This window comes from Littorina saxatilis, linkage group LG14 (assembly GCF_037325665.1).
Source record: "Littorina saxatilis isolate snail1 linkage group LG14, US_GU_Lsax_2.0, whole genome shotgun sequence".
Taxonomy (NCBI): domain Eukaryota; kingdom Metazoa; phylum Mollusca; class Gastropoda; order Littorinimorpha; family Littorinidae; genus Littorina; species Littorina saxatilis.
In genome coordinates, this window is record NC_090258.1 from 33209570 (window position 1) to 33228504 (window position 18935).

General features: G+C 43.8%; 1 protein-coding gene across 1 annotated transcript in view; it reads left to right on the forward strand.

Annotated features, from left to right (window-relative positions):
- Positions 1-18935, forward strand: part of LOC138946585 (cubilin-like) — a 196216-nt gene that overhangs the window by 72744 nt on the left and 104537 nt on the right. The window contains exons 27-34 of the mRNA XM_070318030.1: positions 6385-6515; positions 8741-8927; positions 12624-12799; positions 15238-15419; positions 15825-15984; positions 17089-17270; positions 17790-17949; positions 18719-18900. Of these exons, the coding sequence (XP_070174131.1) occupies positions 6385-6515; positions 8741-8927; positions 12624-12799; positions 15238-15419; positions 15825-15984; positions 17089-17270; positions 17790-17949; positions 18719-18900 (1360 nt within the window). The remainder of the gene's footprint in view (positions 1-6384; positions 6516-8740; positions 8928-12623; positions 12800-15237; positions 15420-15824; positions 15985-17088; positions 17271-17789; positions 17950-18718; positions 18901-18935) is intronic.

Below are 18935 nucleotides of genomic sequence, written 5' to 3' on the forward strand. Positions count from 1 at the left end.
TCTGTTATTGGAATTATGGTTTTTGTTAATTTGTATTGCTGTTGCTGTTGTTGTGTGAGTGAGTTGTGAGTTGGCAGACTTGACTTGACGGATGACTGTTTGCGTTAGTGAGACTGTGTTTAGTATGCATTCTTATTCTTTTGATTGGAAATGAGTATTGTTACAACATAATTTCCATATGGATTAATAAATTTGAGTTGAGTTGAGTTGAGTTGAGTTGTGTGCAGATATGTGTGTATGCACTGGGTGGCCGAGTGGTAACGCACTTGCGCTCGGAAGCGAGAGGTTGCGAGTTCGACCCTGGGTCAGGGCGTTAGCAATTTTCTCCCCCCTTTCCTAACCTAGGTGGTGGGTTCAAGTGCTAGTCTTTCGGATGAGACGAAAAACCGAGGTCCCTTCGTGTACACTACATTGGGGTGTGCACGTTAAATATCCCACGATTGACAAAAGGGTCTTTCCTGGCAAAATTGTATAGGCATAGATAAAAATGTCCACCAAAATACCCGTGTGACTTGGAATAATAGGTCGTGAAAAGTAGGATATGCGCCGAAATGGCTGCGATCTGCTGGCCGATGCGAATGCGTGATGTATTGTGTAAAAAAAATTCCATCTCTCACGGCATCCCTGCGCCTTGAATAAAAATATTAAAAAAAAAAAAAAATCCCTGCGCTTAGAACTGTACCCACGGAATACGCGCGATATAAGCCTCATTAAATTACATATCTTACCCAACTCACATATAGCAATTAACTCTAGTTCAGTGCTGGTAACGCTGTACGCATCCCCTTGGTAACAAGGGAAGCCCCTCTAAAAAAAGAGTGACCAATACCCATAAGGCCATATTAATACATACTTCCGACTTCCGTATGCGCGCGCATACGCCGCCATATGCATCATTCCATACTCAGCGAGCAGTGGGACTGGTCGTGTTTTTGTACGCTCTGGCTGTGTTCAGCCATCTGTCACTTCGTCTACGGACTTGGTCACTTACCTCTTGGTATCTTCTTGCTTGTCTTATCGTCTCTTCATGTTGAGGTGAGATCTTTCTGTTTTTTGCTTGTGTTTGTGGGCGTTTTTGACCTTAAATTGAACTTGTGAAATTTTCTTGTTTACAAAATTTTTCGTGAGTTGTTTTTGGTCATGGCGGTTAACGCCAAGAAGCGGCAGTTGTCTAAACGAGTAACTGCTGGTTCTCCGCCGACAAAGTAAACACCTGGGAAAGCAAAGGCTTCCGGACAGGCTTGTGTTTCGGTTCATGTACTGTCTTTGCTAAAAATATCGATGTTTTGGTCGTCATGCCTCCTACTCCGTTTTTGACGGCTAAACCTTTAGACAAGGTTTCTCCTGTGGATAAGCCCGCTTAGGCTGCCTTAGTTTATGTGTTTCCCGGTCGTGCGTCTGCGGACGTGGCGACATTGTTGCTCTCTTTAAGTTCACAGGTTTCTTCCTTGGCGGGGGAGTTCGCTTCCACGCGGGCGGAGATGCGTTCGCTTCCGGTGTGACGGGGGTTTCGTCTCTTGCCAACGTTCGCCTGCGCCGTCTGCTACTGTGTCTCAGGCTGATGTTCATGCGGAATGGGATGATGGGACCACGCCTTCGCTTGTGGCCTGTGTTCCGGTTCCCGGTGGTTCACACCAGTTTAAAGGTATGTTTTCTACCCAAGTACCCGGGTTCTCCGGGGAAAGGGTAGAGCGTCTCCAAGAGAAAGTAACTCCGGGCTCTGGCTTTGTGGGTGAAAGTTCCGAAGCTGAGGCTGGCTCTGACTGCATTGGCAGCAGGTCGGTGGCGGTTAGGAACCTTGGAGAGCGAACGGAAGATTTGCGCAACCAACCGCTTCTTTAGATTGTGGTACGGGTGTGCGTCTTTCGCTTCCGCCCGGGGGGCAGGAAGAGAACAGTATAGCTGGCTCTTTGTTTGACTATGGGAGTCAAGCAGGGGGTCAGCTTCCGGATGGCACGGGAGTGCCTGACGGCTGTTCAGAAGACGGTGCTTCCGCGGAGGTGGTTGCACTGAATTCAAATTGCCGTTTAGGCTGTCAAGTGCAGTGGCACTGGTGGCTTAAGCGGCTTCAAGGTACAATAGGATCTTCTGGTGCATGTTTAGGCATCCGGTTGGTTCTGATTTTTGCCGATCCTTGGCCGATTTTGCTAACGCTTTTGCGGCTGTGGCTTCCGGTTAAAGGATGGTTTAGCCTTCTGCCGTTAACACTGTGGTGTTGGTAGTTGGCGCTCATCAGTCTTCGGCTTTCGGTTCCGTTGTTGCGGTTCCTCTGCTGTTACTCAGGCTAAATCCACTTCCTTTTCCAGGCTTTCAGCTGGTATGAGGCAGGTGGATGGAATATCCTTTCGGAGTTCCGGCTTTTGGGAAATTTGTTCCGAACCTTTCCCTTTTGGCAAGTGTTGCTTTTTCGGGATTGGTTCCGGCTCTCATCCTTTTGTAGATGGTTGGAATACCACTGTACAGGTTGATGAGGATTTGGAAGACTTAGCTTCTGGGGCAGATGGAGACGCCTCTTTGTTGACTTTCAGCGAAGCTGCCATCTTTGTTTACATGGATGGCAGAGGTTACTACGCGCTTTTTCCCTGTAGGGTTAGCGGTAGCATTGTCATCTGCCTTTTCTCCTCCATCTTTTTTGGCGTGTCTTGCTCCTTCTTAGGATCAATTTGCGAACTCAATCGATGCTTTTCCCCCATCTCTGCCTTTGTTGGCATCTCAGGGGGAAGCTCATTCTTCAGCTTTGCCGCGTTTTGCGCATTTTCAGCTGACCTGAGCCTTTTAAGGGAATCTTAGAACGTTGTGTTCTTGGATTCTCTGTTGGGGTCGTTTGGGCTTGTGAAATTTGTTTTTTCACAATTGAGGCTCCTTTGTTACCACTTCCTTTGTGGGCAACGCTCGGCTTAGCCCCTGCGGTGGCGGGGCTTTAGCTTGCGTCATCTGCTCAAGCAGCGCGTCACGCGCTGATCGCTATCCGTAGGCTTCGGTTTACTCCAAGCTTAAGAACGTAGTTGATTCGTTTGCTTTTTCTACGGAACCGCCACCGGGTTCCCCGGAATTGGCGAACATCCGTCTGGTTGTTAATAGCTAGGAGTGACTGTCTCTCTGTCAGAACAAGGATCTCCTGGCTATGTTTCATTATGGCCGCACTCCTTTACATTTACCGCTTTTTAACAAATCTTGTTTCTGCGCTCTCTCGTGCGCGGTTACGTCCTATCTGGATATTTTTGTTTTCCGTCAGGACGCGGATACGAAGGATGTAGCTTTGCTTTTAGCCTGGGTGTAGGTCTCTTTCAAAAAGGTTTGTTCTTTTGGCGAGACTTTAATCTCTTCTTTTCTTGAAGGTTCCTTTTTGTGAGTTCGCTTCTATGCACAGGGATTCTTCTCTATCTTAAAAGCTCACTGCAGAAGGAAAGCGCACGGCAGGCCTTGGCTTTTTATTGTTTTCAAATAAAGGCTTCAGGCTCGCCGTTCTCGACTTTATCTTTTGTCTCCTTACCCTCGCGTTCGTGGCAGGGTTCTGTGTCTAATATCCACCTTTCTTCCCCCTGAGGCAAGTTAGCGGTGGGTGTTGGTAGGCACACAAAAGCACGCTTTCTTTCACACTTGTGGCAGTTATGTCAACTGGAAGTTAGTTCTCGGCATCACTCTTCTTTCGCCTTTGTGTTTAACACAGCGGCTGGGGGGGATTAGGTTTCCCTCTTTGTGGGGGGAGACACGGGTGCCTCCCTTTTGGTTCTCTTTCATGGTTCGTTTGGTATTTCAGAGCTTCAGGGTTCTGATCTTTTTTCTAAGTCATACGTTTGTTGAGCCGTTTTTGGATCTCTTGGAGATTGTGCAAGCGGCCCTTGATAGAAGTCCTTTACTCCAGGTGTAACTGGGAGTGCAGGGCTGGAGCACATTAGATGTCTAAGGCTTCTCAGCTTTTATAGGACCCTTTGTGGTCTGTTGGGTGTTAAGCAATAGAACAAAGGGTTGGAACATGTGTTGTTTCAAGCAGACAACTCCACAGGGGGCTTTTCTCATCAAGAAAAGGGGGTCTCTCACTCCCTATCGCTTCCTCACGGAACATGAGAGGTTTTGGTGGTTTTACCATCACGAGATCTTTTTAGCAGCGAAGTACCTTCATGAGAGTCTCTATGACTGGGCGGACTCTCTAAGTCTGTCGGCCACATGGCCACTTGGAGCAGACTCTCTTTGACCACGTGTTTTTGTTCCTTCAGGGGAATGGGAGTAATTTCTAATAATGAGTTTTTGCCTTTTGGTACTTTCGCCTTTTGCTTATCTTCGTCGCCCGACTGCCGGGCATGGAAATTTTTACTCTTGTTTTACTTTGAGTGGCCTGCCGGTCGCACAGTTTGGGCCCGTTCTTTTTGGGTTGCCAGACCTCGTTAGGCTGGCAAGAGGGCTCCGGTTTTGCTCACACTCGTTTCTCACGGGTGTCTACTGTAGGATATTTTTGAGTTGCTCGGGCTCTTCTGCCCGTCAACTCTGGACTGGTACTTGTCTTGTTGTCTGGCTTGGAACAGATGGCTTATGTTTTAACGGATAGAACTCCTCTTCTCTCGGTACAATGAAGGTGGCGAGCCACCTATTTTGGCTTTCCGTTCTTTTTCTCCCACGTCTTTGTTTAAGACATTATGTGATATCAGTTTTACTGAGACAGCTCGGTGCTAATTTTTCTCTTGGTGGCTTTTTAGCCAGCAAGTTTAAGAGGGCCTACTTTAGGCTTGCTGAAAGCTGATCTGCAGTCCTTTCTTGGACTTTGCTCCTAGTTTTAGGGTTTTGTGATTGGATTCTTTGACTCTTTTACTTAACTAGCCTTGCTGATCAACACGGAAATCGGCCATGCTTACTCGGGTAGCTTCTGTGAGAAGTGGGAGTAAGTGTTTTTTCTGCTGATTTTGCTATAGACAGATTTTCGGAGAAAGACTGATCTATGGCACTTAGGTTTCTTTTGGGTTTTCTGGCATATAAGCGGAATCTGGAGTTACCAGCTTTGATTCACCGTTCAAATCTTAATCACTATTTTGGCTCCCCTAGAGCCATATTTAGCCTTTTGGTCTGTTCGAGTTTTGAAGATTTTTTCTGACTTGCACGGATTGCTCGAGATCTTTAAATCTAAGGGCTCTTGTTCTTATCTTTCTGCTTCGTCGCCCTTTAACCTTGAACGGTTATATACGATGTTAAGCACTGATTTATTTATATAAAGGAAGAAAGAATGTCTTTCAACTTTGGTAGGGGTAATGACTTGTTGAGGTCAACCTTGCCTAGATGGACTGCCACAGTGTTCAGGTATGCCTTCAAGTGGTGGCAGTAGACAGGGAGGGGGGGGGGCAGTCAGTCAGTCCTCCCCCTTCAAACGGCACGGACTCTATTTTCCTTTCTTGAGCATTTTTATGGCTCTTGGAGATTCTGATGTACATTTTTGTACGGTTATAGCCCTCCACAGTTTTCCGTTAAGGACTCTGCACACTAGATCGGAATCTCAGGAACTTCTTTTTATCTCACTCGTTATGGTGCGCTTTAAAGACTTCTCGAGAGTAGTGTTAGCCAATTGGGTCTCCACCATAGTTAGACAAGTTTATGTATGGTGGCAGAGTCAGGCAGGGGATGTCAGGGCAGTTTTGCCCTTTACTACAGCTAGGCCTCACGGGGCAAGAGATGGGGCTTCCACTCTAGCTGTTCTTCGTTTTGGTCTCCTGGCGGAACTGTGTTCTTGAGTCGGCTTGCTGGCTTTATTGAAAGGGTTTTCATTGGTGTTTATCTCAGAGATGCCTATGCATTGAGATAGGATGTGTTTCTGGGTTACCTGCTCTGTTAGCGGCAGGACAGATTCTCAATTCCTGATTGGGTTAAGTGCCCTCCACCTATAGTAGCAATCTGCTATATGTGAGTTGGGTAAGATATGTAATTTAATTAAAAATTTTAGTAATAAATTTTCATTTGATTAATATACTTACCCAACTCACATCGTTTATTCCCTCCCGCCTCCCCGCTGTGGGGGGTGGATTTCTAAAAAAGGGGAGTGAGTTGGGCTTCGTTTGGAATGATGCATATGGCGGCGTATGCGCGCGCATACGGAAGTCGGAAGTATGTATTAATATGGCCTTATGGGTATTGGTCACTCTTTTTTTAGAGGGGCTTCCCTTGTTACCAAGGGGATGCGTACAGCGTTACCAGCACTGAACTAGAGTTAATTGCTATATGTGAGTTGGGTAAGTATATTAATCAAATGGAAATTTATTACTAAAATTTTTAATATTGATTGATTGATATGTGCGTTGGCACACACACGTGTGTCTGGTCGTGTCGCTGTATCTGCAACACATTGCACAATCTAAACTGCAAAATATTTATCCATGAATTTTTTATTTTCCTGCCTTCTAGGTATTGCGGTTCCACCCCACCTGCAGTAATAACGTCTACCAACAACCAGTTGACAGTTGTCTTCTCTTCCGACAATAGTATCGCTTCGGAGGGCTTTTCTGCGTCTTATGTCACACAAAACGCAACTACAGGTAAAAACAACAATAATAATGAAACGTTTTTATGTAGCGCTATCCACAATCTACTGCTAGGTAGCAGTTTCAAGACAATATACAATTATCACCAAAACAACATTGGACATTTCAAAATTTCGCATATATACAAATAGTTATATATAGCTATTCTGATAGACACGTGGGGGAATTCGGGGTGTGTGATTGGATGGTCTCACACATCCCTATCGCGATCATCAAAGGATAACGCTACGGAAGTTGGTCATTTATTGCCGATATCCAAACGATATCGGCAATAACAAAGACACATGGTTCCGGTTTCTTCCACGTGTATAAAGTACACGCATACCTCGCCAGGTTTGTTTCTGTGACTAGTCGACAGACGATGCCATTTGCTTTGTGGTTTTTGACTCACATGCGAAGCAAAAGTGAGTCTATGTACTCACCCGAGTCGTCCGTCCGTCCGTCCCGGCGTCCGTCCGTCCGTCCGGAAAACTTTAACGTTGGATATTTCTTGGACACTATTCAGTCTATCAGTACCAAATTTGGCAAGATGGTGTATGATGACAAGGCCCCAAAAAACATACATAGCATCTTGACCTTGCTTCAAGGTCAAGGTCGCAGGGGCCATAAATGTTGTCTAAAAAACAGCTATTTTTCACATTTTTCCCATTTTCTCTGAAGTTTTTGAGATTTAATACCTCACCTATATATGATATATAGGGCAAAGTAAGCCCCATCTTTTGATACTAGTTTGGTTTACCTTGCGTCAAGGTCAAGGTCACAGGAGCTCTTCAAAGTTGGATTGTATACATATTTTGAAGTGACTTTGACCCTGAACTATGGAAGATAACTGTTTCAAACTTAAAAATTATGTGGGGCACATGTTATGCTTTCATCATGAGACACATTTGGTCACATATGATCAAGGTCAAGGTCACTTTGACCCTTATGAAATGTGACCAAAATAAGGTAGTGAACCACTAAAAGTGACCATATCTCATGGTAGAAAGAGCCAATAAGCACCATTGTACTTCTTATGTCTTGAATTAACAGCTTTGTGTTGCATGACCTTGGATGACCTTGACCTTGGGTCAAGGTCACATGTATTTTGGTAGGAAAAATGTGTAAAGCAGTTCTTAGTGTATGATGTCATTGCTAGGTTTAGCTGAAGGTCAAGGTCATGTAGAGGTCAAGGTCAAGCATGTGAGTCGTATGGGCTTTGCCCTTCTTGTTTGTTGTTGTTGCTTACTGTACTGTGTACATGACATACATTACGTGTACATCTAGTTCTTTAACAGGCAACAAAGTTTAAGAAGCTGCAATCTGAAGCGACCTATCTCTGATTCTAGCAGACGATCTTTCCAATGTTTAACACAAAATCAGCAAATTCTCCTGGCACATAAAACGTCCATTGTATAGTGCAATGTTGAAATGAAGTTACAGGTCTGAAACATTTAGTCGTTTCTTCTGAGACAATCCTTGTTCTCTTATCATCTACAGATTTTCGCAGTCTTCATCACGCGAATCCCCAACAGAAGTCAGACTTTCGAACATAGAACATACGCAAGCAAGCATGATACGTCATGACGTCATATGATTCCTAGCATATTGACGTAATGCTAAACATCCGGTTATCTCGAGTCTTCTCCGTAATACATGTCTGGGTTTTTCAATGTTCGGTGATTTCCGTGGATACATGCGCAAAGGAATATGTGCACTATAACCGTCGTCTGCAATCAACGACATGGACCATTCTGGTAGTTGTTGCTGACAAAAACATGATTTTAACACAGAATATAATGTCAGAATAGCTATATAAACGCTATTGTGTTTTCAGCATAGCAATAGGGTCCGATATTTAGACGAGACAAGTATAATGCCAGCTGTTAATAATGGGTAATAGAATAAGCATACAAAAGTGCGTTTTGATATCCCTAGCCTGGAGAGGAAATCTCTACGCATGCGCACACACACACACACACACACACACACACACACACACACACACACACACACACCCACACACACACACACACCCACACACTCTGACACACACACTGACACACACACTGACACACACTGACACACACACACTGACACACACACACTGACACACACACACTGACACACACTGACACACAAACACACACTGACAAAAAACACACACACCCACACACAAACCATTTCCCCACCACCACGTCCCTAACACGTTGCCTCATTTGTTTTCTAATTAACCTCAGCATGCGGTCGCACCTTGACGGCACAGACGGGCATCATCACGTCCCCCGACTACCCCAACAACTACCCCCACAACCGTAACTGTACCTGGACAATCAGTGTCCCCACCGGGCAGCAGATTCGCCTCAACTTCACGCAGTTCAGTCTGGAGCAGCATTTCTCCTGCAACTACGACTACCTAGAAATCAGGTGAGTAATAAGAATACTAAATAGTTTTTCTCAAGCGCAAGTTCGGATTCACAGTTCCTCTCTTGCACACACGATACAGTGGAACCTCCCTTTTAAGGCCTCTGAAAATCGGACAAAATTAAGTCTTTAACAAGTCGCGTGAAGCGATATAAAAACATTTAGTTAAGCTATCAGCATCAAAGTAACAGATTAACACCAACAAACAGGTCCGCTGGACCCAAAAAGTAACACCAATCAAATCAAACCAACAAACAGTCATCGCCGAGACTCCCCCCCGAGGGTTAGGGGGAAGAATTTACCCGATGCTCCCCAGCATGTCGTAAGAGGCGACTAACGGATTCTATTTTTCCTTTTACCCTTGTTAAGTGTTTCTTGTATAGAATATAGTCAATTTTTGTAAAGATTTTAGTCAAGCAGTATGTAAGAAATGTTAAGTCCTTTGTACTGGAAACTTGCATTCTCCCAGTAAGGTCATATATTGTACTACGTTGCAAGCCCCTGGAGCAATTTTTTGATTAGTGCTTTTGTGAACAAAAAGCAATTGGCAAGTGGCTCTATCCCATCACCCCCCTTTCCCCGTCGCGATATAACCTTCGTAGTTGAAAACGACGTTAAACACCAAATAAAGAAAGAAAAGAAAGATCGCCGAGACTATATTTAAGATAGTCTTGACTAACCACACCTAAAGACCGAGACGGGTCATGCTCGTCTCCGCGTAGCGTGCAAACGCAATACTTAGGCCTAATTAACCTATTTTCTGTAATTCTGAGCACATTTGTAGAGTAAACATGACATATTGGCGGGGTAAAAACGGTCATACACGTAAAAGCTGTGGATAGTTTCAGCCCATGAACGAACAAACAAACATATGTATATATTTTTGAATTCAGGAGAAATTGAGAAATTCTATGCAATTATTTTTAAATCTGTTGGTGAAAATTCGATTTTAATGACAACTTTAACTCTTTCAACACGTCCACCCTATGACATGACTATACACTCAGAACGCCTGAGCCAAAGCATATAAATAGCCTGCTGACAACCAAAATTGGGACATTTTGAAAAAAATATTGTATTTTGAAAAAAATATTGTAAAAAAACTAGTACATGTGGAGATTTACTTTTTGCACACAATTAAAGAAAGATCTTTCATTGTTTCAGAAATGTACTTTGTATTTGTCAAAAGGCTTGTTGTGTTTGTGTGGTATGCTATTGAAAATGTCAATAAATAGCCTGCTGACAACCAAAATTGGAAAATTTTGAAAAAAATATTGTATTTTGAAAAAAATATTGTAAAAAAACTAGTACATGTGGAGACTTACTTTTTGCACACAATTAAAGAAAGATCTTTCATTGTTTCAGAAATGTACTTTGTATTTGTCAAAAGGCTTGTTGTGTTTGTGTGGTATGCTATTGAAAATGTCAACAATTTAAATTAAAAAAAGTCCAGAGGCACCACATAAATACTACAGACATGTTTGAAAATATGCACAAAATGTTGTTAGTGAATACTCAAAAAAGAATTTACTAACCTGAATGAGACAATGAGATGACTGGGTGATGACTATGATGAATATATCCATGTAGAAGAAAAGAAACACTTGCTGTCACAGTATTTACAGTGCCACACTTGGAAGCACAGCTCAATGCAAAACGCCACACCACATTCCAGGCACCAGAATCGAGTCCCATTGCGTTGGGTTTTATCCATAGAAGAAAAGAAACACTTGCTGTCACAGTATTTACAGTTTTTGTATAAATGAATTGTTTAGAACTCGGTTTATGCACGGAGAACATCCTTCTTTGTGTGCCACACTTCGAAGCACGGCTCAACACAAAGCGCCACAGCCATGTGGCCACAGAACATTCCCGGCGGCACCAGAATCGCGTCCGTCCGCTTGCATTGGGTTTTGGCCAAAGTAGCATTGACACCTCGAGCTCTTGATTTGGCTAACTCATTCACCCTCATCACTCACTTATCCATCTATCACAACAACACTGTTTGATGCACACACAGTCACTGCCTTCCTTCTGCACGCCGCTTCGCTTCGCAACAACACTGACAACTCGCGACATTTTGGAATCCTAAATATGAAACTAAGGCATGGGTTGGTCCCGTCAATGACCTGTAGTATCCAAACTAACCAATGAAATCAACTGTTCTGGGAGTTATTTGTCGCGTATGGTAATGCAGCCGACCTCTGAACCTATGACGTGGGTTTTCGTATGGAAAATCCCCAGCGTGGTATTTTCCACTTCCAACGCTACTATTATGGCGCTGTGTGGCGAAGCGACTCACGCACCTTACGCACGGATTCTGGCGGCGTGCTGACAACGGCATGATCAGTGAACGCTTGTATTCGGGCGGCGCGTCGCGAAAAATTAATGAGCAAACAAATTAACTAGTTTTAAGCCTCCACGCTGAAATGCAATACCGAAGTCCGGGCTTCGTCGAAGATTACTTGACCAAAATTTGAAAAATGAGAGCGTGACAGTGCTGCCTCAACTTTCACAAAAAGCCGGATATGATGTCAAATTTATCGAAAAAAATGAAAAAAAAAGTCTGGGGATATCATACTCAGGAACTCTACTGTAAAATTTCATGAATATTGGTCCAGAACTTTTCTCTGAATCGCTCTACACACGCACACATACATACATACATACATACACACGCACATACACCACCACCCTCGTCTCGATTCCTCGTCTATGTTAAATCATTTAGTGAAAAGGAGGGAGTTTGAAAATAGGGGTCAACTAACAGAGGCTAGAAACAGAAAGTGTGAGAAACAGGATCTTAATAGGGAGGGGGTCTCAATGTGGGGGTCTGAAAAAGGGGTTCCACTGAGTAGCCCTGTCTACCTCTCTCTGCATGAGTGTCTCTTGTGTTGTTTATGTTTATTTGCTAAGAAAAGGCGTAGCCTTAAACCTCTATCCTTGAAAAATAAAGTTCCATCATCATCATCTCTCTGCCCCCCCCCCCCCACTCTCTCTCTCTATGTCTGTTTCTCTGTCTCTCTCGCCTCTCTCTCTGTCTCCCTCCCAAATACCCCCTCTCTCTCTCTCTCTGTCTCTCTCTCTGTGTCTCCCTCCAAAATACCCCCCCCCTCTCTCTCTGTTTCTCTCTTTGTGTCTCCCTCCCAAATACCCCCCTCTCTCTCTCTGTCTCTCTCTCTCTCTATCTTCCTCCCAAATAGCCCCCCCCCTCTCTCTCTCTCTCCCTCCCTCCCTCCCTCCCTCCCTCCCTCCCCCCTCTCCCCCTCTCCCTCTCCCTCTCTCTCTCTCTCTCTCTCTCTCTCTCTCTCTCTCTCTCTCTCTCTCTCTCTCTCTCTCTCTCTCTCTCTCTCTCTCTCTCTCTCTCTCTCTCTCTCTCTCTCTCTCTCTCTGCCACAACCCTCGGAAAAAAAAAAAATTTGATTTGATCTGTCTCCCTCCCAAATACCCCCCTCTCTCTGTCTCTCTCTCTCTCTCACACCTCTCTCTCACCTCTCTCTCTCTCTCTCTCCCCCTCCCCTCTCTCCCCCCCCTCTCTCTCTCTGTGTCTCCCTCCCAAATATCCCCCTCTGTGTGTGATTTTTATCTACATATTTATTGGTCTCATCACCTCAGTGATGACAACAATCACACACTTGCTTGATTGATGGACTGGGTTACAATAGAACGCTTTATATTGTTCATTTTTGTTTCTTCCAGAAACGGAGGATTTGACACCTCTCCTCTGGTTGGTCGATTCTGCGGCAGTCTTTTGAGAAACTCTGCGCTTCAAGCGCCCATCGTCTCCCATAGCAACCGCCTGTGGCTGCGCTTCAAATCCGACGGCTCCAGTTCATCATCAGGGTTCCAACTGACGTACGATGGAACAGCCACTGGTGGGTGGATCTTAATAGTATAAAAACCCAATAATACGTAAGAAAAATGATAAAAAATAATAATAATAATTGTCAATAAGTACTGGTGTCACATGACTGATGTGAAACAGTTGATTGGCTAATGGCAATGCGCTCTTGGAGTGCGCTAACTTTTCCAGAGAGTGTATTCTTCCGCCCTTTGCCAAAGCGAGGCTGTGCCCCTTCTTTTGATTTGAGAAGATTCTTCTTATTCTCCGTGTTAGTGACATGTAGCCTATCTTCTCCACATTACCAAATGATGCTTGATCATACATTTCCCGCGGCTAAAAGCAGAAGTGTTTTTTTCGGACAGATTTCATGCGCCTGTGCCTCAGTGAGTCTGTGCCTCTTCTTTCGACTTGCGAAGATTCTTCTCATCCGCTGTGTTAGTGGCATGTAGCTTATCGTCTCCACATTACCAAACAATGATGCTTGACCCTAAAATTTCCCGCGGCTAAAAGCAGAAGGTTTTTTTTCTGACAGATTTCGAGCTGGACAAAGCAGCACTTGGAAGTCGACTGATTCAATAGATTGTCATACTCGTATATGTAGCAGATGACACCATCCGTTCAGTATTGAAATGTGCGGTTTTTCGCATATTTCAATACAACTACGATGTAAACAGAACACGTGAAGGCTTTAAAACATTTTTACCATGTAATCATAGCACCAACCTTCCAGATGAATGCAGGTACATTGCGAGAAATAACATGCCAACTTTATTTCTTTGCGAATGAGGGAACGAACATGTCACTTTGAGTCGTTTGACATCAGGGGATGCCACTCAGTTGCTTGGGGGTCGTTCATTTTTTGGGGATAATAAAACATTTCGCTACATGTTGTTTTTTATACCAATAATTAATACTTAAGTGAAACTGTATGCTGACGGGTACATTTCGCGCAACTGTAACTCATACTGTTAGTTGCTAATCGATAAAACAGTACAGAGGATAATCAAATCGTAAAATGCATGGTCGGCGATGAAACCATCAACACACACTTTGCGCTTCGTTCAATAATTCATTTTCTCGATTTGCTCTGTAAATCTCTTTGCGCACTGTGATGTCTCGATAACTTAAAGAATAATAAATATCTTTTCTGTAGCAAAAGTCACGATAACAGCTCCAAACACTTTACAATTTTAACACGCACGCACGTCCACACACACACACACACACACACTCTCTCTCTCTCTCTCTCTCTCTCTCTCTCTCACACACACACACACACACACACACACACACACAATCACACACACACAATTACACACTCAATCACACACACAATCACACACACACAATCACACACACAATCACACACACAATCACACACACAATCACAATCACACACACAATCCCACACACACACACACACACACACACACAATCACACACACAATCACACACACAATCACACACACACACAATCACACACACACACACAATCACACACACAATCACACACACAATCACACACACACAATCACACACACAATCACACACACAATCACACACACACAATCACACACAAGCACACACACAATCACACACACACACACACAATCACACACACACACAATCACACACACACACAATCACACACACACACAATCACACACACACAATCACACACACACAATCACACACACACAATCACACACACAATCACACATACACACAATCACACACACACAATCACACACACACACAATCACACACACAATCACACACACAATCACACACACAATCACACACACAATCACACACACAATCACACACACAATCACACACACAATCACACACACACACACACACACAATCACACACACAATCACACACACACAATCACACACACTTACACAAAAACGATGTGAAAATCATGAAATTAGAGCAGACAATCAAACTGAACGAACAATAAGAACAAGCACAAAATCAACAACAACAAAAATCCTTGAGAAAAAGCATGCATACGTACTTACAATCTCACGCTGTTCTATGAACGCATCGAGCAATGCCAGAGGCTTGAATTCTGGCAATAGATGGCATTGCTGTGCTGTTCTATTGATGTTGTAATAGCGTCACCGAATCTTAAAAAAATGAGTGACATTTCTACTTTTTTTTTATTTACAAAAAAGTGAGGGGAAGAGATAAGAAGTAGGTGGAATATGATTTTCTTCGTTTTTGATGCTAGATGTTTGAAACTTTGCAGACTCTCTGGGTTTAATGACCGCTTGGCATAAGTATGGCGGATCCTTCGTCCCAGTGGGATCAAGTTTGAGTCATTCAGAATAATATTATTTTTGTGAGATAATTTGAGCAGATCATTTGTGTCTGGTTCAATATTATGTATAACAAAGGTGAGTCGTATGAGCCTTTTACTCTCTTGTCTTTCTCTGAAACTTGTGTGTGTTAAATTTTCAGGCTGCGGGGGCGACCTGACGACCCCGACCGGTGAATTCACCTCACCGAACTACCCTGCTCCCTACACGCACAACGCCGAGTGCTTCTGGACAATCACCGTCTCCGCTGGCTCCCTGATTCGACTTTCCTTCCCTGACCTTGACATCGAGGGTCACAGATCGTGCTCCTATGATTATGTAGAGGTGAGACTTTTGGGTTTGACTTTTTCTGGATGTAGAATCTTGAGATCAAAGAGACAACGGTTTACAGGAACCAAGTTATTTGTGTTGATTGTCTTCTGACTGATGTGTCTACATGTATTTATTTGTCCCCCCAGTTCAAAGACCACTAGGTTGACGTAGTGCTTAATGTTTGGCTTTGGCTTTGTTTAATGAAACAAAAATGTTGATGTTTGTTTGATACTGCAATAACCAGAAAAAGGATCACGTATGCACACACCCAAACGCACCCACGCAGGCACGCACGCGAGCATGCACACACACACTTACACACACACAACCCCCTGCCCCTCATCCACACACACAAATTCACCCACCCCCTAAAAAAAGACCCAAAAAACACACAACCAAAACTATAAAACTGTGCAGATTCGCGAGAACAACGCGCAGGGCCTTCAGGTGGGCGACAGACTGTGTGGTCAGCTGGGAAACGACACAGCGGTCAATGCTACGGCCAGCAGACTCTGGATCAAATTCCGCAGCGACTCCTCCATCAGGGGCAGAGGCTTCAGAGCAGAGTACCTCACAGGTGATGAGATGGCTGTGTTGTGGTTATGGTTGTGGTGAATTGTTGTTGTAATGGTTGTTGTGGTGGTTGTTGTTGTCGTGGCTCTGGATGTTATTATTATTATTATGGCTATGGCTATTTGACCGGATCAAATTTTACAGTGATTTCTCTAGCAGAGGCCACGGTTGTTGTTGTTTTGTTTTGTTTTGTTTTGTTGTTGTTGTTGTAATGGTTGTTGTGGTGGTTGTTGTTGTCGTGGCTCTAGTTGTTATTCTTATAGCTATGGCTATTTGACCGGATCAAATTTTACAGCGATTTCTCTAGCAGAGGCCACGGCTTTGGAGCGTTCAACTACGACATTATGATGAGATTATTGTTGTTGTTGTTGTTGTTGTTGTTGTTAGTTTACTGTTGTTGTTGTTTGTTGTTGTTGTTAGTTTACTGAATCAAATCCTGCAGTGTCTTCTCTATAAGAGGCAACGGCTTCAGAGCAAACTACCTCACAGGTGATCACATGGCTGTGTTGCTTCTGTTGAAGTTGTGCGGTCAACTAGGAAATAACATTTTTTTGAACGCTATATGGCTAGTAGACCTGGTTTAATTCTGCAGTGACTTCTCTATCAGACACGAGGCTTCAGAGCAAACTACTTCAAAGGTGATGACATGGCTGTGGTGTTGTTGTTGTTGTTGTTGTTGTTGTTGTTGTGTGGCCTTGTGGGAAATGACATGGGTGTTCAATGCTGTGGGCCGTAGACTGGATCAAATTGTGAAGTTACTTCTCTATCAGAGACAAAGGCTTCAAAGCACACTACCTCTCAGGTGATACATGGCAGTGGTTTTGTTGTTGTGCGGCCAGCTGGGAAAGAACACAGTGATGAATACTGTAGATCTGATTCCGTAATGACTTCACTCTCAGTGGTCGAGGCTTCAAAGCTCATTACCTCACAGGTGATCAAATGGCTGTGTTGTTGGTGTTGGTGTTGATGTTGATGTTGTGTTGTTGTTGTTGTTAGCGTAAAATGTCACACATAATGAGATTAGATGACAGTGATAAGCTTGTAACATCGTCTAAGAAATTACAACGGTGTGATGAAACTGTAACAACTTTTACCGTGTCTTCCCCAGAGTGTAACAATCGTCTGACAGACTACAACGGCGTGATAGAAAGTCCCAACTACCCCCTTCCCTATCCTCACAACGGACAGTGCTCCTGGATCATCGACACGACTAACGGCAACACCCTCAACATTACCTTCGCCACCTTCAGCATGGAGTCTCATTCATCCTGTAGATATGATTATGTTGAGGTGAGTGGACCAGGTCAATATTCTTTGGCCAGAAAAAAAGATGCGTGTTTTCGATGACAAGGCTACAAAAAATAGGTCGATTCATTTAGACATTTTATTGTTATCAAGTTTGCGTTTTTATTTTTATTTACACTGGCAAATGTGGCCAGAAATTGTGTGAGCTGTGTCCCCTAGATGTTGCAGAAGAGTAACTTTCCTTGTAAAGTCTGCAAAATAGATTTTTTTTTTTTGAGGGTCAAAAATCTTACTTACTAATGAACATATTCCCCATGTTGTAAGCATTTAGAGCGCTTGCTTCTTTTTGTTTCTCAAGCCTGAATCTAGGCAAGTTTCAAGGGCAAGTTTGGTGAGTATGACGGATACTCATTTTCTTGAATGCTTTTGATGCTGAAGCATTATAGTGTAAGGAAGTTTTTGTATGTGCTTTTACAGGTTGCACCAGATAATTTGCACATGATTCGTTTTACGTACGTATGACGAAGGTGAGTTGTATAAGCATTTGCTCTTCTTGTTATACAGTTGTTGGATGGAGAAAGTTCCAGCTCGACTTCACTGGGCAAGTTCTGCGGCAGTAGCATCCCCGACCTTGTCACTTCGACCTCTGACAAGGTCAGGGTCAACTTTGTGTCCGACTCTTCGCTTGCCGGCAATGGCTTCAGGCTGGAGTATTTCACGAACGGTGAGCATGCAGTTACACAAATATTGATGTTGCATATCATCCCACGTCTAAGTTTACAAAATGACCCAAACGTTTTGACCCAGAATAAAAATTATCTGTACATAAAAAACCAGTCACTAACAGGAAACACACACGCACATGCACACACACGCACGCATTTACCTACACATACATGCACACACTTGTTTTTTCATGTGCTGTCTCATATTGTCAATCTGAGGTGTGTGATTTGTTCTATGTTTTGAGCTTGGGATTCTTATGGAAGGACTGTGTTTTTACTTGATGTAACATTTGTGTATGTGAGCTCACAGACAATTTACATTCAGACAATGAAATTATATTGAATTGAAATGGCCTAGTAAATAAGACATTTGCCTCCTATGCGGAAGGTCGCGTGTTCTCATTCCGGCCACGCCTGGGTCAATCTCCCAGGTCAACTTTTGTGCTGACCTGCTAGTCCTCTTCGTGTGTACATGCAAGCACAAGACCAAGTGCGCACGGTAAAAATCCTGTAATCCATGTTTGAGTGCGGTGGGTTATAGACAGAAGAAAATACCCAGCATGTTTCCCCTGAAAGCGCTGTATGGCTGCATTGTGTCTGTCCTGTAGTTTGAAAGGCCAACATTTCCCCTGAAAGCGGCATATGGCTGCCAGACTGACAGGGTCAAAACAGTCACACGTGTAAAAACCCACATGTGCATAAACATGGGAGTTTGAGCCCCTGAACGAAGAGGAAGAATGGAAATGAATTGAATTGTTCTGCTTTCAGGTTGTGGTGGATACCTGACGGGTGACAATGGCACCTTCACAAGCCCCAACTACCCCAACAGCTACGACCACAACCGTGTGTGTGAGTGGCTTATCACCGTCAACACCAGCTTTGCCATCCAGTTGACCTTCAACCACTTTGACATGGAGAACTCCCGCAACTGTAACTACGACTCCGTTAGTGTGAGTATTGGGGGTGGGGGGTGGGGGGGTGATGA